The 21470-nt window shown below is 38.3% G+C and overlaps 1 protein-coding gene across 3 annotated transcripts in view; it reads right to left on the reverse strand.

Annotated features, from left to right (window-relative positions):
• GRID1 (glutamate ionotropic receptor delta type subunit 1) overlaps positions 1–21470 on the reverse strand; it is a 771066-nt gene that overhangs the window by 267536 nt on the left and 482060 nt on the right. For all 3 annotated transcript variants that reach the window (XM_032266950.1, XM_032266952.1, XM_032266951.1), the window contains one exon: positions 204–374. In XM_032266950.1, coding sequence (XP_032122841.1) covers positions 204–374 — 171 coding nt within the window. The remainder of the gene's footprint in view (positions 1–203; positions 375–21470) is intronic.

The raw sequence follows: 21470 nt of genomic DNA on the forward strand, positions 1-21470 counted from the left end.
CCTGTCTGCTGACCACAGGCATAATTGCCTGCTAGTGCTGCTCACAGACACTGCCCAGTCGACCAGTTTCAATTTCAACAAATGGCAGAGCTCTAGTAATTGAAGTGGGTGGGCAACAGGAGGCTCCCGCATGTCTCCCTTAGCCAAGGGTGTGGGTGAGGCTCTTGGTGGAGGGAAGTGGGGAGAAGAGGCTGAGCACTGACCTGCAGCATCTGGAGATAGCCTTCCTGGGGGTCGCAGAGCAGGGAGGAGATACGGTGGTTGTTCCTCATGCATTTCTGATTGTCCTTTGCAGATGGGAAGATTTGCCGGACCACGGTCATCCTTCCAAGGGCACTATGGACCAGATCCAGGATCTCTGGGTCACTGATTTCCTAGAAAAACAACCAGGCCCGTGCTTACAATCCACTTAAGAACTATCTCTGCAAGAGAACTATCAGGAGGCATCTAGGCCAGCAGCCAGAACAGCAAATGCCAAAGAGGGCAAGGGATTGGGCCCAGGTCACACAGTTCATTAGTTGCTTACTCACAGATAATACTTGATATCCCTTAGGTGCAAACAAGATTAGTCAACATTTTCCCTAAAGGCCAGAAAAAGATGTTTGAGGCTAAACCACTGATGCACTAGTTTCCACAGGTGTGAAGCTTTTAGGAACCAGTGCCATCAAGGGTCATGGTAGACATTAGCCAGACAGAAAGGCTAACTCTCCTTTTGGGAGTTACCTACCTGATTCTGACAGGGAAAGCTGGGTTTCTCTGCCATAGTTGATCAATATACAATAAGTTTCCCTGAATTCTTCTAGAATTACATTCATTTTGCAAAATATTTATATATGAATTTTGAGAATATATCCATTCATTTATTCACTATTTATTCCACAAAGTCTACCTAAATCTCTGACGTTTGTTCTGTAGTAAGCACTGTGGATACAGCCGGGAACAAATCAGGCCCTATCCTCCCCTGTAAATCTCATGGATATCCTAGGATGGAATATGCTGAGTGTCCCAGGGCTATATATGTGCTGTCCATATTGTTTGCACAAAGCCCTTTGCTCACATTAGCTCTTTTAGTGCTCACAACATCCCTCGGAATTCTGGGCAGTAGATCCCAGTATGATCCACTGTGAAGCATAGACGCAGCAAGGAAAGGAGACCACAGGAGCTCTTTCCAGAAAGGGGCTTCCCTGAGGTATCTGACAAGGGGTAGACTTGTGATGGCTAATACTGAGAGTCAACTTGATTGGATTGAAGGATGCAAAGTATTGTTTTGGGTGTGTCTGTGAGAGTGTTGCCAAAGGAGACTGATATTTGAGTCAGTGGACTGGGAAAGGCAGACCCACCCTCAGTCTGGGTGGGCAACATCTAATCAGTTGCCAGCATGGCTAGAATAAAGCAGGCAGAAGGAGTTGGAAAGAGCAGACTTGCTCAGTCTTCCAGCCTCTTTTTCCCATGCTAGATGCTTCCTTCCCTCAACCATCAGACTCCAAATTCTTTAGCTTTTGGACTCTTGGACTCACACCAGTGGTTTGCCAGGGGCTCTCAGGTCTTTGGCCACAGACTGAAGGCTGCACTGTGGCTTCCCTACTTTTGAGGTTTGGAGACTCACAGATTGGCTTCCTTGCTACTCAGCTTGCAGACAGCCTATTACGGAACTTCACGTTGTGATCATGTGAGCGAATACTCCTTAATAAAGTCCCTTTCATATACACATCGATCCTATTAGTTTCGTCCCTCTAGAGAACCCTGACTAATATGAATTTTGTTTCTGGCTAACAAGTTCTGGAGAATGAACTTGTTAGCCAAAGTGCCACTAGTAGGCAGGGCAGGGTTGCAGTTGAGGAGTTGGTGATGCTGTAGAGGGAAGGTGGAGGGAGCTGCCAATAGCTCCCTGATCCAGGTAGAGGGTAGAGGCAGCAGGGAGAGTGAAATGCTACAACCTCAGGTGACCTGGTGAGGGACAGAGTGACTGCCCCGCTGTGGGGAATGCTTGTGAGGGCAGAAGGAAGAGTGGTCAGAGGCAGGGCTAGAGCCATATGCAGGGCCAGATGGGAGAACAGAGGGTCAGTACACCCCACAAAATGGCCATACTAAGAGAGATGAGGAGACCTTGAAAGGATTTAGGCTCAAACAAGCCAACAAGCCACAGATTTACATTTTTGAAAACCTCTGACTGCAGTAGGGAGAGAGGATTAGAGAGGAACAGAACTGGGGAAGAAGAGAGCACCTGTCTCTGCAGCTGGGTACAATATGATAATTACAACAAAATGGAAATGAACACATACAGACACCCCTCAGCTTAATATGGGCTTACATCCTGACAAACCCATCGTAATTGAAAATATCATAAATCAAAAATACACTTAATCCCCCTAGCTGGTGAACATCACAGCTTAGCCTTGCTCAGAATGCTCACATTAGCCTACAGTTGGGCAAAGTCACGCAACAGAAAGCCTATTCTCTAATAAAGTGTTGAATATCTCACAGGATTTCTTGAATACTGTACTGAAAGTGAAAAACAGAATGGTTTCATGGGCACTAAACTGGGTATTCTACTGAATGTGTATCATTCTCATGCCATTGTAAAGTCAAAAAATTGTAAGTCAAACCATTCTGTCAGGGATAGTCTGTATAAGCCAACAATTTCAGTGGTGGAAGAGAGACATAGGCAGGTTAAGAAAAGCTCTGGTTCACTCTTTTGCTGTTGTTGAGACAGAGTCTTGCTCTGTCACTCAGGCTGGAGTGCAGTGGTCCAATCTCAGTTCAAGCAATTCTCCCACCTCAGCCTCCCGAGTAGCTGGAATTACAGGCGTCTGCCACCGCACCCAGCTAATTTTTTGTATTTTAGTAGAGACGGGGTTTGACCATATTGCCCAAGCTGGTATCGAACTCGGCCTCGTGATCCGCCTGCCTGGGCCTCCCAAAGTGTTGGGATTACAGGCATGAACCACCACATCTGGCCCACTCTTTCTAAGAAGGGACTAAATCAGTGGTAAATTACAAGATAAAATCTTTACAAATGGCTACATTTTGAAACAGGTCTTAAATCTTTCTCCTTGCATGTGACACATTCTAGTTTTGAGATAATATGATGGTAAAAAGGAAGTTAATGAGGTTAGGAATTAGGGATGAGGGCTTCAAAATCATTTAAACAAGAACATAACATTTTTATGGGTAAGATGGTAAACAATGTATTTCAGGAATGGTCTTAGGAAGCTGAGATGTGTGTGAAGCCTGGTCAGCTGAAACCACGTGCTGGATCTGGAAGTAAGTAAAATATTAAGGGTTGTATTCTTTTAGGATAAATTAATAGTTTCCAAATATGCTGAATTACAGGGATTTCAAAAGAACTAAAATGCTATTACATATTGATTTAGGGTTAAACTACTAAACTGTATTTCAGACAAAAGACTGTTCAAGATGATTTTATTGGGTTGGAACCAACAGACAGTCAAAGGTGGGGAAATTGACAATGTCCATGTTTCAGGACTACCAGATGGAATGGGGCTAGAACACAGCTGGGCTTCAGGGAGGGGAACAGAGGGCACAGCTGAGCCTGGATGCGCATGCTCAGCTCTGCTCTTAGTTGCTTTGGTGACCAAGGCCCTGCCCCAAACACAGGATACAGAATGACAGAAATCACATTTTAATCTAACAGGAAGTAAGAAAATAAGAAAAAGCAATGAGTGGATTGTTAGTTTTACCTTGAAGCTGGAATATAAAGGACTTGTGGAGGGAATTTTTAGCTAGAAAAAGCCTGAGGTCATGAAGACCATAATTTAAATTATGCACAAAAGGGTGAATCAGAGCCAGTACACCTCCAAGAGAAAGTGGTTGTCTCATGCCTTTCGTTTTTCCCACATTCTCTAGATGGCAGAGGGTACTGTAGGAAAACAGGTCATTCTCCTAGAAGTCCTTTGATTGAACTTCCCCTGCTCCCTCAACTTTCTGGAGGGAGAATCAGCAGCACTGAGATCTCCCTTCACACCTCAATCAGGAGCCTGGAAATCTGTAGTGGAGCTGACTTACAGAGTTGCACGGTACTTTTCTGTAAGCACAACCATCACTTTCCCAGGCAACCTGGGGCAGCACCTGGAGTAAGTGGCTAAGTAGGCCAAGGGCAGCTACAACATCAAGTGGGCTCAGCCCCTGCCACCAGCTGCCCTAGTCTGCACTGTTTCTTTTCCATTCTCCTCACCCAGGAACTCCTGAAGGCCCCCATTCCAACCCATTAGCCGCCATATGCCTTCCTCACAGTGAAGGTCTGTAGGTACCTTGCAGAACTTCCTGTTTTCCCTAACCCAGTTCTCATCCATGTGCGCTGGGTCAGAGCATGTACACTGGTTGCCAATGTACTCCCACCCACCTCCTCGAATTTGTGGGACTATTCTTACTGCACAATCCAGAGATATCTGCAATCAGAATCTAAGAAGCCACAGAAGCAGCTTTCCCACTTCCCTGGGGGCAATTAAAAAAGTCACTTTTCTCCTTGCCTCACTCCCAAACCTGTGTGATCGGCCAGTTCCAGCAGTTTTATGTCAGGCCCTGCTCCTGTCCTGTTGGTCCTCCTGGGTCCCTTGAGTGCCACAGGGATGAGCATAGGGATGCACTCACTCCCTGCTCACTCATGTCAGGCTGCACACACCGGGCTGCACTTCCTGGCTGCACACATCAGGTCAATCTCTGTACCACCATGAGACACCCTGGCCTCAGGACCTTCTTTAGTGTGCAAATGGCAATCCAAGTGGCTGTTTGGAAAACAAACTTTCCCTTTGTCCTGGGCACCCATTCCCTCCAGTAGTGCAGTCAATGAGCAGAAGCAGCAAGACAATGTATATACACCACTATTAGAAGTCAGTAAATCAGCAGCACAAACAAAAGTAACACATCATATGCAGATGCTCACTGGAGTACACCAGCTCAAAGTAAAGCTTTTGTACTTTATTACTTTCTAAGTTTATATTGCGAAATATACCTTATGCACAAACACATACATTAAATGTGAATAATAAAATGATTTCAGTGTGCCTTTCATCAAGCTAAGAAATAAAATATTACCCAGATCTTGGTTGGATGCCTCCTTCTCAAATGCTTACTCCTTCCCCCTCACAGAAGCAGCCTTTGTCATGCTATGATTAGTGTAGTGTAACCGAAATAATATACAGCTTAGTCTCATTTGTTTTGCTTAGCTTTGGGTAAGCTAAACAGTGTGCATGCCTCTTGTAATTGTGTTCTAACACATTGCTTCTCAAACTTTGTTGTGTATCAGTATCATTTGGGGAACTTAATAAAATTACAAAGGTCCAATCCTGTCCCACTTCAACAAGCAACGTCTCTGGGGACCCCATGAGTTTTCCAGCTAATTCCAATACACACCAACGTTTAGTAACCACTGATTGAACATTAAGTATTTGTGATTCACTCATGGCTGATAGGTACAGCTCTAGTTTATTCGTTTTTGAAGGTATGCACAATCATATTGTATAACTATACTACAATTTATTCACCCTATTGTTGATTACCATTTGACTGTTTTGTTTGCTATTACAATGTTTCCATGTACATTGTTTTGTGCATGTGTTTTGGTGTGCTTGAATAAGAATTTCTTTCGGATATATATCTAGAATTAAAATTCCTTGATTAGAAAATATGAACATATTCAAATTTACTAGGTAACACTAAATATGTAAAGTGTAAAATAAATTTATATATTCGAATTGATTTCTATATTATTTATATTATATATTTTGCTATTTTTTGTTTCTTCCTTTTTGTAAAGTGGTTTTACAAATTTATAATCATATGTGATAAAGGAAGTTTCTGTTGCTCTACATCCTTGCCTACACCTGATATTGTATGATTTCCTAATATTTGACAGTCTGGTAAGTAGGCACTGGAGTATTTTTAAATTTTATTTTCATTTCCCTAGTTCTTAATAGGGTTGAATATTTTCTATACATTTATGAACCATTTGTATTACCTTTCCTGCATTTGTGCTTTTGTCCAATTTCCATTAAGTTGGTTCTCTTGCATGTTAATTTATGAGACTGTATTTTTTTTTATTCTAGATACAAAGTCTTTGTCACATGCTGCAGATATCTTCTCCAGATTCTGGAATGTTTGTAAGAACCAGACTACGAACCCATCTAACTTTGGTTCTTTGTAGAGAGGCTGGCTTTGTAGCTTAGCATGTGGTCAGTTTGTATAATATGAATGTTTTATGTGCATTCATTGTCCATTTATTGGTGTCAATGGTCATTTTGGGGTCCATTAAAAATTTGTGTATTTCTCTTTGAATATTGCCTATTTTTAACATATTTTGAGAGTTTTTTTATTAGTTACACACAGTATAGAATTATAGCACCTTGCTGAATTAAATGTCAACATTATATAGATATGCTCTTTATTTCTAGTAATACACCTTGCCTTTGGTCTATTGTGTCTGATATTAATATAGCTACACCAGTTTTATTTTGGTCAGTATCTGCCTGCTCTTTTTCCACCTATTTGTCATCAATCTTTCCCTGTCTCACATTTTAGTTGGACTTCCAGTAAACATAACATAGCTGATATTTTACATTTACATTTGAATTTTTAGTAGGACTCTCGATCCACTTATATTGATTATGATTATTTATATATTTGGGTTTTCTATCAAGTTATTTATACTATTATATTTTGCTATTTTTTCCTTATTCCTTTTTTGTTTCCCTTTAAAATGATTTATTTCCTATCTTCACTTATTTGCCCTCCCTTGGAAGTTATGTTCTCCATGTTATCTTTTATTGGTTATTCTAGATATTTTAATATGTATACTTAAGAAAGTATGAAGTTAATCAGTATTTTCACTCTTCTTTAATGTTTACCTTCAATCATCAATATCCCAACTAACATGCTAAAAACCTCCAGTATTTATTTATGTATGCTTTCTTATTACACATTATTTCCATTGTTTGATAAAGCCAATATTGTCTATGTAAGCAATATTCATTAGTTTATTGGTAAGGCATTCTTTTAGGAACCTCAAACCTTACATCTGGATCATCTTCCTCCTGAAGTACATTACTGAGAATTTCCTTTAATTTGGGTTTGCTGGTGATAAACTCAGTTTTTGTTCGCTGGAAAATCCCTTTATTTTTATCTCACTCTTGAAAGATATAATTCTAAGTTGATTACTATTTTCTCTAAAACATGGAAAGTAATATGACACTGTCTTCTAGCTTCTATTGCTGTCTAGTGTGTAAGTTTCCCACAGCTGCATTAACAAATTATCACAAACTTAGTTGCTCAAAATAACAGAATTTTATTCTGTCATATTTCTAGAGACCGTTAAGGCCAAAATCCATTTCACTGGGTTGAAATCTTGGTGGTGGCCGGGATGCCATCCTTTTGGAGACCCTGGGGGAGATGTGTTCCTCACTGCTTCCAGCTTTTGGTGGCTGTCAGCATTCCCTGCCTTGTAGCTACAGCATTCCAAGCTCTGTCCATATGGTTGCATTACCTCCTCGTCTTCTGTATAGTCAAATCTCCCTTTGCTTTCCTCTTATAAGGATGCTGGGATTGCATTTAAGACCTATCCAGATAACCCAAGATAATCACCCCATCTCAAGATCATTAACTTCATCACATCTGCAAAATGTACTTTGCCATATAAGGTAATGCTCACAGGTTCTTGAATTAGGCCTTAGATATCTTTGGAGTCCATTATTCAGCCCACTGCATCCAGATATTAAGAATCATTTTAACTGGCATTCTTTTGTAGATGATGTGTCTTTTCTCTCTGGATGCCTTTCTTTTTTTTTTTTTAATTGTTCTTTAAGTTCTGGGATACATGTGCAGAACTTGCAGTATTGTTGCATAGGTATACACATGCCATGGTGGTTTGCTGTCTCCATCTCCCTGTCACCTACATCAGGCATTTCTCCCAATGTTATCCCTCCCCTACCTCCCTGCCCCCGGTGTCCCTCCCCTAGCCCCCCACCTTCCAATGGACCCCAGTGTGTGATGTTCCTGTGTCCATGCATTCTCATTATTCAACATCTGCCTATGAGTGAGAACATGCGGTGTTTGGTTCTCTGTTCTTGTGTCAGTTTGCTGAGGATGATGGTTTACAGATTCATCCATGTCCCTACAAAGGACATGAACTCATCGTTTTTATGGCTGCATAGTATTCCATGATGTATATATGCCACATTTCCTTTGTCCAGTCTATCATTGATGGGCATTTGGGTTGGTTCCAGGTCTTTGCTATTGTAAACAGTGCCACTAGGAACATACGTGTGCATGTGTCTTTATGATAGAACAATTTATAATCCTTTGTGTATATACCCAGTAATGGGATTGCTGGGTCAAATGGAATTTCCATTTCTAGATCCTTGAGGAATCACCACACTGTCTTCCACAATGGTTGAACTAATTTACACTTCTACCAACAACGTAAAAGTGTTCCTATTTCTCCACACCCTCTCCAGCACCTGTTGTCTCCAGATTTTTTAATGATCGCCATTCTAACTGGCATGAGATGGTATCTCAATGTAGTTTTGATTTGCATTTCTCTAATGATCAGTGATGATGAGCATTTTTTCATATATTTCTTGGCCTCATAAATGTCTTCTTTTGAAAAGTATCTGTTCACATCCTTCGCCCACTTTTGAATGGATTTGTTTTTTTCTTGTAAATCTGCTTTAGTTCTCTACTATCCAGAATCTGGATGCCTTTTTAGGTTTTTGCTTGTCTTCGGTGTTCTATGGTAGAATGTTACGCTGTACCCAGATATGGACTTTTAATTTTTATTCTGTTTCTGATTCTTGGGATTTCTGAGTCTTATGTTTGGTTTCTTTCAATACTTTTAGAGAATTAGAAGCCATGACATCTTTTATTATTTTTTCTCCTCCATTATCTCATATTTCATTTTAGAAATCCAATCAAAAGTAGGTAGGACTCTTTCATTCTACCTTCCGTGTATCTTAATCTCTCTTTCATATTTTCTATCTCTTTGTTTCTCTGGGCCTCATTCTAAATAATTTCTTCACATTTTCCAGTTCACTAATTCTTTCTGCATATGTATCCACTTTGGTGTTCAATCTCTCCTCTAAGATTTCTAACTTCAATTGTTAGACTTTTAATTTTCTGATGCTCTGTTCATTTCCTTTTCCATTTTGCTTTTTAAATGCCTTTTATTCCTTGCTCATATTTTCCAGTCTCTATTTTTGAAACATATTTAAACATACTTATTTAATATTCTATGTCAGATAATTCTAAATAAGCAAAGTCATTTCAAATCTGAGTAAAATGCACTTTATTATTTCCTGGTTCTCACTCATGGCAAATTCTTTCTTTCCTTCTTTTTTCCATTCTCTCTCTCTCTCTCTCCCCCCGCCCCCTTCTCTCCCACCGTCTCTTTCGTCCTTGCTTCTTTCCATCATGCATGTAATCTCATTTTCCTTAGAACTTTCTTATGAAGGGTTTGATTCACATTACTTCAGAAACTATATATGCTTGCTTCAACAACCTAACTAGGAGCACTACGAATCTATAACCACTACAAATTAAGTTTTCCTTTCAGCTTTTTAAAGATACCATAAATAGTGGAAACCTGCATGAGAGTTATCAGTTCTGAAGAAAACTCCCCCTTCCATGCAACTCCAGTCAAGACTGAAAATTTTCCTTGCCATCTCCTTCTGCATAGTTTGCTCATTTCTCATTAATCCTTGCACTGAAGACAGATGTTGCCAGCTTTATGTAGAAATCTCTCATCAGGCTCCATATTTGTTTAGTTCTTAGACTTTTATCTCATACATCCTATTCGTTGCACAGTCATAAGAAAAAAAGCTCAGGGTTTTCACAGTTGGGCAAATATATGCAAGGCAAAAATTAAATTTGAAGCTCACATATTGCTGGTAGTTCCTATTATCACTTTATATTTGGCCTTCATAGATATTACTCTTGATGGGTTCTATTTTTAAATATTTTTAAATTATTATATCTGGCTTTTTTGATCCTTTTTCCTTTTGTGAGTGTCATTCAGGCTAATTATTTTTTCATGAAGACATACTACTAAACCTTTTGCATGGAATTTAAATTCTTTTTTTTTTTTCTATACTTTAAGTTCTGTGGTACACGTGCAGAACATGCAGGTTTGTTACATAGTTATACACGTTCCATGGTGGTTTGCTGCATCCATCACCCTGTCATCTACATTAGGTATTTCTCATAATGCTATCCCTCCCCTACATTGTGGCACTGTTCACAATAGCAAAGACTTGGAACCAACCCAAATGCCCATCAATGATACATTGGATAAAGAAAATGTGGCACCATATACACCATGGAATACTATGCAGCCATAAGAAAGGATGAGTTCATGTCCTTTGCAGGGACACAGGTAAAGCTGGAAACAGTCACTCTCAGCAAACTGACACAAGAACAGAAAATCAAACACCACATGTTCTCACTCATAAATGGGACCTGAACAATGAGAACACAGGGATAGTAGGGGGTAGGGGGATAGGGGAATTTAAATTCTTTAGCTCATGACTCTGGTCTTTTTCTGGAACACACACCTGCCTCCCATATAGCTCCCTATATATTTTGACTTTGTGACTGACTAAACCTCAGTTATTATGCTATAATTTATATTTACTTCATTTGACTGACTTTTCTTAAGTTTCCTGTCATTAACATTAGAAAGCAGGCTTTTTCTGAGGGGCTCAAGGGAAGCATGTGCACTCTCCTCCATTGGGCCTAATCCAAACTGTATTCTTGAATCATCTCACTATAGTGAATGAAAGGAGGTAAACATTCTATAGATTCCACTTTGTTTTGTTTGTTGCTCCAGAAATATGTTCCTAAATTTCTGTTACTTCCTCTCCTACAAGCTATTATGTTCCACCCATAAATTCTTTCATCAGTACTGCTCATTCAAGAGATTAGCCCTGTGAGAGATGACAGTAACTTAAGCTAAGGTGGCTTCAAATGGTCATCTTTAGAACTAGGTAAAATTTAGAATTTGCAGCATTAACTGATGATGAAATTGGAATCAACTGATGGCAAAATACTGGTGGATCTAGCTCCATTTTCAATGGGAGAAGTATTTGCAATTTAATAACCAGAATATTGTAACAACAAAAACAAGTATGGAAGAAATGAGGGATGGAGTTTCAAGTTGACATCATATCCTTTTTACCAGTCATCAGAAAGTGAAAAAAAAAAAAGACTCTTTTATTGCCTTATAGTATACTTAATAAAAGATTTCTGTGAATACACTAAAATGTGAGAAATTGCTTCATGCGCTACATAATAAAAATAATCACTGTCTCTAATTCTCTACTGAGAATGCACTGAATCTTTAAAAATCTGCATTTTGAGTCAAATAAATTATTAAGAAACCTCCACAAATCTCTACTTCACTTGCAAAGTGTTAAGACCAAAGAAAAGTTAGAATTCTAAAGAAAAGCCAATCCTCCCATTCTCCCAAAAGGCACATGCTTAATTCACTGATTCAGAGCAAAACTGTCCTTCTTATAGAGCACACTAAGGGGATAAGATGTGATTTCCCCTGTCCAGAAGGAGCATGTGTATTCAGCCAAGGTATATGGCTGGCTTCAGGAGGACTTACCATACTGAAAAGTGTAAAATATATGAGTATATGTGCATTTCCCTGTGGAGAAAGCCCATAGGCTATATTGGATTTTCAAAGAAGCCTTTAATCAAAACAAAAAGGTGATGAATTACTGATATAGAGGCTAGTAATGGTTTCTAAATTGCTCCTTGTTGCTAACTATGAGAAGAATAAAAATGATGATAATATCAATGGGATAATTTGGAGACACAAGAGTTTCACTAACTGTCAGATTCAGCTATTTCTTACTCCCGTCCGTTTGGGCCTCTGATGTAATAACAGAAAAAGAAATAATAGAAGCAGCAATGGAATTAATATGATGGACTACCACACAGCTAGAAAGATGACTGAATACATCTGCAGCATTACTTCGTCACCTGTACCGATATGGATGACAGAGTTAAGGAAAGCAGAAAAGAAAGGAAAGGAGGAATAAGTTATGGAGCGATATGTAAAATAAGGTACATTTATAGTAAAGATATAGTCATAGCATAACAAAAACTTAGATGAGGACGCACCCAGCTTCAGGCCAGTAGCTGTCCCTGGGGGAAAAGAGGGAGATAACCAGCAGATTTGCTGCCTGCCTGAGACTCTGGCCACTTCCTCCCTGCTACGGCAATCCCAGGGGGCCCTTCCCTCTAGGATACCCAGAACTAGAGCTGTGTCCTGCCTGGTTCCAGACAACCTGGGTTGTCCCAGTTTTAAGAGAAACATGGCCCCATTTGTGGTCATTGAGACATGAGGGCATTCTCCATGCTCGGTTTTGAGATGGTTTTCTCAATCCTAAGAAGAAGACCTAGAAGAGATAGCACCTTTCTTCCTTTAGATATTTGAGTTCTGGGCAGAGTCCACTTCAGGGCCGGCCCATCACATTGCAAAGAGCAGAGATACTGAAGATGCCCCTTAGCCTCTGAATGACCTTACCTTGAAACCTTATGACCTATCTCTGAACCACCTATAAAGTGAAGTAATAAATTTTTAGACTGTCCAAGGAAATTTCATTCATATTTTTCTGTTACTGTAGTCAAAACAACCTTACTGATTCACACTTTAATGGGACTTGAAACGGGATAGAGAACAGACTTTCATGGTATCCAAAATGACCATTCTCCAAATATGAAATCTCAAGTGTGGCAAAATTTCAATGATGGACATATGGGTATTTGTTATATTCCTCTCTGTACCTTTTAAGCTTCCTAGAAATATTTTATTAAAAACAGAGAAAGAATAACTGCAAAGATCTCACTTCAAGCCAGGTTAAGGGGCAAAGAGGATAAAGTTTCATAATGAAGAGAAATTTTCAAAGTGACAATTAACATAGTAAGGATCTCTTTTTTCTAAATATATATTTTGGCAAACCAGGTGCAAAACTCATATACAAATAAGTTTTTGTCTGATCTGCAAAACTTCAGTAACATTTTGGAAACTTCTGAAATCAGAGAAAAATATTATTAAACATTTATAAATCTCTAAACTTACATAGAGCTGTGCAATCACATTATTAGTCATTTCCTTTTATTCCTTAGGAAGACCTAGATCTATCAAACATCTGTGTGATACCAGCGTTACTCCATCTCTGGAGAAATAATAAAGTTTATTTTCTTCCTCCAAACCATGGTGTCAGTAATCTAAGTTGATGACAGCAGAGAAACTTCAGGCAAGGCTGGCTTAAAAAATGTTGAGAAAATAAAAGAATTCAATAAAGTCGTGATGAAAGAATAACTTCCACTGAAGTCAACAGGCCTTTCAGAAAGTGTATTGCACTCAGATCCCTACAGACCACCAAGGGCAAAGCAGGCCAAAGCTCCATGGGGATCAGGACATCCTGGGTAGAAAGAGAGGGTGGGAGACACTGCCAAAGCTTGGCACTGGTTACATCTCCAGGACAGAGGATGGTGGAAGAAGGAGCATCTTCTGAGTAGTCATTCTGACCAGAGGCACACCAACTCATTAGCAGTCCCCTAAAAACTTATGGGGTAGGCATGAGTCTCCCTGATTTGTATAAGCCACAGAAATTTGCCAAAGAGAGCCCTTTTGTTTCCTAAAGTGAGATCCACGGGCAAATAGTATCAGCATCATCTGGGAGCTTGTCGGAAATGCAGTCTCAGGACCCACCCCAGACCTATCTCATCAGAATCTGCATTTTAACAAAATATCCAGGTGACTCATAGGCATATTAATGTTTGAGAAGCCCTGGTCTAAGATACTATGCAGTGAAGCAATGAGTGTAGGGTCTGAAATCAGGTGGATTTGAGCTCCAACCCCAGCTTCTCCTCTTACTGGTAGTGTAACTTGGACAAGGCAATAATTTCTTTGAGCATCATGTATACATGAAATAATAGTACTTCCAAGGGTTTTGACAAAATTCAGTGGATTTCATTCAAAATTTTTGCAATGAGTCCTCCTTATTCATCTAACCCAAAAGCTAAACTTCTTTCTACAACCTTTGATATCCATCAAAGATCTGCTTCTACCTGGCTTCCATGCAAGCCAAAACAGCCCTTTTTCTGCCCTTCCCATCATCCCATTCCTCCTATAGCCTCTTCTATAACCCTAAAAAAGCCCATAATGGACCATCCCAATTTGCAGTTAGCTCTTTGCCATTCCTCATCTCCAATAAATCTTAGGAACCCTTAACCCCTTGCCAGGACATCAAAACAGGACTCCACAATTCTGTTATTAAATAAAATGGATCATTTTTTGAAAAGTAGTGCAGCTTCCTTTGTTTGTATAAATGACAAAATAGCTTCTGCTCACAGTAGAGCCAGTACTCTGCCTGTTCTCATACCCTGGTGGCCCAGAGTTCAGCTAGTAGAGTTGCTTCCCATCTACCTCCTCCATCACACCCCATTCCCATGAGTGGACCCAATCAGCACAGCCAGCAATCCACAGCAGACTCCTCTCCCTAAATACTAGCATGTGGAGGGACAGGCTCTCTTCTCAGTTCTTGCAAACGCTTCTCAGGTCTACCGATTTACTGAGAGAACCTGCTATATCAGCCAGAGAAGTCCAAAGTCCCGAGAACTGCATTTCGAGAGGCTTACTCCATTTTATTGACCAATGTGTATTTCTTCACATTTTACTCTATTTTGTTCAATCACATTTAACCATGAGCACACAGTATACATCTCCCTGCCAATGAGCCTAGGGACCCGCACTGAGGACAGTTACTGGAGCTCCTCCGGTGGGTTGGTTATTTATAGGTGATGGACATGCTTAGGTGGGCTATCTGTGAGGTTTAGCCACCTTCTCCTCAGTTCTCTCCTCATCCCTCTTTCTTGTCACCTACTTTTACTTTCTGTTTTCCTTTCGTTTTTACTATTTTCTTTGTCTCTCACTCTTCCTCCCTCTCTTTTTCTTTTCCTCTTTTTCCTTCATCTTCTCTGGGCTTACTACTTCTGCCATAGCAAATTCTACCTAGCAAATTCTAAATCATCAAAACCTCATTTGACCCACCCCTGCTCATTCAATTTCCTTTAATTCCAGTGGACTCAGAACATTCAAGGTAGGTCAAAGCAGTTCCCAAAAGTGGCTTAGCAATTGCTAACCTTACTCTGACTTTTTCAAGATATGATATTCCTGAAATATGCTCTAAGTTGCATCAGAAATGCAAACTTCTGCAGGTCTAAACCTGGATTTTAAAAGCACTAAAATAACTGCTGGGACAAGCTAAAACAGCTTTGCCTGGAGGTTGGAGGGATGGCAAACCTAGAGTCTGTGCAGTTCAACAACTCAGGGCAGAGGCTGAGTAGGAAGTTTTCCAGGTAATGGGTTTTGGCAATCACAGGCAGAAAAGTGTCCCTTTCTACAATCTCCTGCACCCAGCAGAGCAACATGGAAACAGGCCCAGAAAAGGAGTTTCATCTTTGTAACCATTCGCCAATTTCTCTCCAATCTCCCCTTAGCCTTCTCCTCCCAAGATTCTGGTAACCACTATTCTACTCTCTACTTCTATGAGATCAATATTTTTTAGATTTCACTTGAGTGAGGTCATGCAGTAGTGGTCTTTCTGTGCCTGGCTTATTTTACTTAACATATTGTCTTCCAGGTTCATAAATATTGTCTCAAATGACAAAATTTCACTTTTTCTTATGGTTGCACAGTATTCCCTTTTGGATATATACTACATTTTCTTTGTCCATTCATCTGTTGATGGACACTTAGGTTGTTTCTATGGCTTGGCTATTGTGAATAGTGCTGCAATAAACATGAGAGTTCAGATATCTTTTGAAATGTTGATTTCCGTTCTTTTGGATACCCAGAAGTGGGATTGCTGGGTCATATGGTAGTTGTATTTTAATTTTTTGAGAAACCTCTGTACTGTTTCTCATCATGGTTATACAGAGAAATCTGCATTTCTCTGATGATTAGTGATATTAAGAGAAATAAGTTCCGGTAATCTATTGCACAGTGGGGCAAACTATAGTTAATTTATATTAATTTACATTCTCACCAACAGTGTGTAAAGATTTCCTTTCTCCAAATCCTTGTCAATACTTTCTTTTATCTTTTTTATAATAGTCATTTTGATAATGAATGAGGTAGCATCTCATTGTGTTCTATTTTTTAAGTTGACAGATAATAATTGCACATATTCAAGAGGTACATAATGATGCTTCAACTCATACAATGCATAGTGATCAGATCAGGGTGATTAGCATAACCATCACCTCAAACGTTTATCATTTATTTGTCTTGGGAATGTTCAGTATCTTCCTTTTAGCTATTTGAAACTACATAGTATATCACTGTTAGCTATAGTCATCCTACAGTGCTGCAGAACACCAGAACTTATTCCTTCCATCTAGTGAGTCACTGTGGTTTTGCTTTGCATTTCTCTGATGATTAGTGTTATTAAGAGAAATAAGTTCTGGTAATCTATTGCACAGTGGGGCAAACTATAGTTAACAATAATGTATTGTGTATTTCAAAATGGCTGCAAGGGAGATTTCTGAATGTTCTCACCACACAAGGAAATGGTAAATATATGACATGATGGATATGCTAATTACCCTGATTTGATCACTATACAATGTATATGTGTATGAAAATATCACATTCTACCCTCATTAAATATGTACAATTATTATATGTCAATTTATAAAAAGAAAATGGGTTTTAAGAAATGCATAAAGAAACTCCATTAACTCAGATCTAAAATTCATAAGGCTCTTTTGGTCGTTCATTGTTTAGCCCACAACTTTTATTTAGTTCAGATCTAAAATTCATAAGGATTTTTGGTCATTCATTGTATAACCAACAATTTTGATTTAGTTCAGGTCTACTGTAAATTCTCACTGTGCCTCCAAAACCAAAAGGAAATTGCCGGTAATAATCTATCACTCTATCTATGCTAAAGTTAGATAGAGCTACCAGAACCAGCTCTTCCAGGGCATGGCAAATTTCTTCTGCTCTGCTATCTTGCTAGCACTGAGCACCAGGCCTGGTAAATACTCATGAAGGACAAAGGGAAGGGAAAGGAAGGAGGAAAGAGCAAAAGAGCAAGGGAGAAAAGAAGGAAGAGAGAAAGGAAAAAGGAGAAGGGAGGACAGGAGTTCTTTAGAATTAAATACACACACAGTGAACCTCAGAATTTTCAATATTTAAACTATAACCTGAGTGACTATCTCCATAACTCAAAGCCAATTCTTTTCATTCTGCTGTTAAAATTTTGAAAGCTGGCTGAGCCCTTTAATTCACAGTTTACTCCCCAGGCAGATATTCAAACAGAAAAATACATAGAATAGCAGCTGATCCTTCACAGTCCTCATTTGCTTGCCTGTTACAAACCACTTTAATTATTTTGTTTGCAATACCTATTTGTTTATCTCAGGAGAACATTTAAATCTTCTTCTATTTGTGCACAACTATCCCTACCACTAGGAAAATGAGACCTTATGTTTCACATTAACACCTCATGTTTTTTTTTTTAATCCCTGAGGAGCTGACAGATAATTATAATTTTAATTGCATAGATAACTTAAAATCCTAAAAAATTACCCCAAAAAAACTTTCCAAAGATTATTTAGAAATAAAATTGCATGGCCCAGAGCCCTGAAGTGTCATGATTCTGGAGTTATAGCCCTGTATTTAACAGATCAAGTCCTTTATCTGAACAAGATCCAATTTTGTAGACCCAAGTGTAAAGATCTAAAACACACATTCAGAAGAAAATATAGCATGGGGATTAAGAGTGCAAATGCTGGCCATGGTGGATTAATAGGGGCTAAATGTTCCTGTCATCTTAAATAACTAAAAACAAACAAAATATATGAAACACGTTTTCAAACATTGGAAAGCAGGCATAACTAGACAGTGATGATCAAGAGAAGAGAAACAAATGAGGTGGGCTTGAGCCTGTTGCTTACAGAGACTTCCTCCATTGTAACAAAGGAAGGGAAAGCTCAGGAATGGGTTTTCCAAAGGAGAGTATGCCAAAGGAATAATCTCCATGAGCTGAAGAGAAAGCTTAGAGTTTTAGGAGGCCAAGGCATTTAGAATTCATAAGGTAGAACTCCAGAGAAGAGATATCTACAAGTTCTCCAGAAATCTGCAGAAAATTCTCTTTGAATACTTAGCTGAGTATTGATTAGCATAGGCGTGTGAGGAAATCTCGAGTCCAGGAAAAGGGCTATCTGAAAGGAGCAGGTACAGCAATCCTTAGAAATAGGCCAAATTAGCAACAGACTAAAGAGATGGGCATAACAAAGCTTTAAAGCAAGTCTTCAAAAATCAAAATATTCAAAGTAATTTAGCTGTGTCCCAAGGAGGGAGAAAGAATCTAAAGGACTCACAATGGATCAAGCACCTAACATGTAAAAGCACAATGTCTAGCATCTAATCAAAAGTTACCAAGCATGTAAAACAGCAGGAAAATACAATCCATAATGAGGATAAAAATCAATCAATAGAAACACACCGAGAAATAATGCAGATGGTAGATGGTAATTAGTAAAACAGGACACTGAAACAGATATTATAAATATTATAAACGCATGCCATATGTTCAAGAAGATAGAGCAAAACATGCATGATGGGGAGAAAAATAAAAGGCACAAATTTGATTTCACAAATAAAATATGTAATATCTGAAATGAAAATACACTGGATACAATTAACAGTACATTAGACACAGTAGAAGAAAAATCAATGAACTTGAAAGTATGGCAATAGAAACATCCAAAATGAATCACGGAGATTAAAAAAAAAAAAACTGGAAAAAAATCAACAGAGCATTCATTAGTGAGAATGGAATCATTTCAATCAGCCTAATATATACATGTCATTCAAGTCCATGAGGGAGAAGACAGAAAGGAGAGAGAGAAAAAGATATCCAAATTTGATGAAAAGCGCGCTTAAGCACATAACCAGAGAGGCAAGGAAAAAATCCTGAAGGTAGATAGAAGACGACGACACTATATGCAGGGAGAAATAAAGCTAAGATTGAGAGCTGACTTCTCATCAAGGCAAGCCTGAAGTCCATGATACATCTTTTAAGTATGAAAAGAAAAAAAACAAAAAACTATATTTTTTCTAGATTTTTATATCTGTAAAAACAAAGCAAAAGAAAGATGTTTTTAGAAAAATAAAAGGTCAAAAATTCTTCAGACAAAAAATATAACTGAAATAGTCCTAGATCCACTAAAGAAATAGAATTTGTTCTTAAAATCTTCCCATGACGGGTATTCGGAGAAACCTTTTCAGACCCAGATAATGTCATTGGTGAATTCTACATGCATTTATAGAAGAAAGAATACCAATTTTACACAAGCACTTTCAGAAAATTGAAGAGGAGGAAACAAATCACAACTCATTTCAGGGGCCATCACTATCCTGATAGCAAAACCAGACAAAGGGTTTATAAGATAAGAAACTAAAGCCAATTTTTGTATCTCTGGGCATAGATACAAAATTTATAGATTTAAAATTTCTTTAACATATCTTAGCCAATACTTTAGCTAAAATATTTTTATTTGAAATCCAAAATTTTCTTCAAAAAAGACAAAAACATTCATCCCAGGACTGCAAGTTTGGTTTTACATTTGAAAATGAATCAATTCTGTTCTCCACCCTAACAGAATTAAAAAAAAAAAAAAAAAAAAAAAAAACATGATTATCTCAATAGATGCACAAAAATATTTTTAAATATTTGGCAAAATTCAAGATCCAATTATGTTGAAAAAAAAAAACACCTCTCAGCAAACTAGAAATAAAACTTATTCAACATGATAAAGGATATGAACGATCAACCTACATCTAACATCATAATTAATGATAAAAGGCTGAATTCTTTCCGCTAAGAGCAGGAAAAACGCATAGATATCCATTACTATTACTTCTACTCAACATTGCGCTGGAAGTTCTAGTCAGGGCAACAGAGCTAGAAAAATAAGTGAGAGAGATCCAGATTGAAAAGGAATAATGATAGGTGTCCATATTCATAGATGGCATGATAGTCTATATAGAAAAATCCCAGGAAACCTCAAACAAAAAGCTACTAGAACTAAGAAGTGACTTTAGCAAGATGAGGAACACCAGGTCATCATCCAGAAACCGGTTGTATTTCTACATGCTAATAACAAACAATTGCAAACTTAAATGAAAAAAAGCAACACCATTTACAATTGCATGAAACTTATTAGATACATTTGGATTAGTTTAACAATAAGATCTGTACACTTAACAGTGTAAAACATTGCTAAAAATAATTAATAAATACCTAAATAAATGGAAAGATATATTTTGTTCATGAACTAGAAGACAATATTGTTAAGATGCCAATTCAACACAATTGAAATTAAAATCCTAGCAGGATTTTTTTCAGAAACTGAAAAGTTAATTCTAAAATACATATGAAAATGCAGGGCCTCAACTAGGGTAAGGCACTATCACAAACTTGAGAGTGAACTAGTCTTAAATGTTGTGTCCTGGATGCCTCACTTGTCTCACCCTAGTCCCACACCTGTGAAAATGTGAAGAGCCTAGAAAGGTGAAAACAAAGTTTCAAAAACAGAGCAAGTCAGAGAACTTTCTCCTCTTTATTTCAAATTTAACCATAATGCTACAGTTACTACGATAGTGTGGCACTGCTGGGATAGACAATCTTTCCACCAGCCAGTGGTCAATGGACAGAACAGAAAGTCCAAAAATAGATACACATACTGAAGGGCAATTGATTTTTGGCAAAGGATCCAAAGTAGAAAGGATCATATTTTCAATGGCTGGTGTTGGAACAATTAAACAACTATGTAAAAAAAAAATAAAATAAAAATTAACTTTAACCCTTACCTCATATTATATGCAAAACTTAATCATCAATATATGCAACAACATGCGTGTGTCTCAAAATCATTATGCTGAGTGAAATAAGCTCCACAAAAAAAGTAATGCAGGTATGATTCCATTGGTATAAAATTCTAAGAAATGTAATCTACAGTGACAGAAAGCAGATTAGAAGTTGTCCTGGGATTAGGTGGAGGGAGAAATTATATGGGGCATGAGGAAATTTTTGTGGATAACACAAAGGTGCATTATCATGATTGTGGTGATAGTTTTACAAGTGTATATTTCAAAACTCCAAGTTGTATTTATCAGATTGTGCAGGTTTTTTAAGTGTCAACTTTAAAAAGTTTATAAAATAAAGCAGTGTAGGTACTAGAATCAGACTACTTTTGTTCAAATCCAGAGCACTCCAAATACAACAGAACTTGGCCAGATGCGGTGGCTCATGCCTGTAATCCCAGCACTTTGGGAGGCCGAGGCGGGCAGATCATTTGAAATCAGGAGTTCCAGACCAGCCTGACCAGCATGGTAAAACCCTGTTTCTACTAAAAATACAAAAATTAGCCCAGCA

This window comes from Sapajus apella, unplaced genomic scaffold, assembly GCF_009761245.1.
Source record: "Sapajus apella isolate SASKATOON/1434 unplaced genomic scaffold, GSC_monkey_1.0 scaffold163, whole genome shotgun sequence".
Classification (NCBI taxonomy): Eukaryota; Metazoa; Chordata; class Mammalia; order Primates; family Cebidae; genus Sapajus; species Sapajus apella.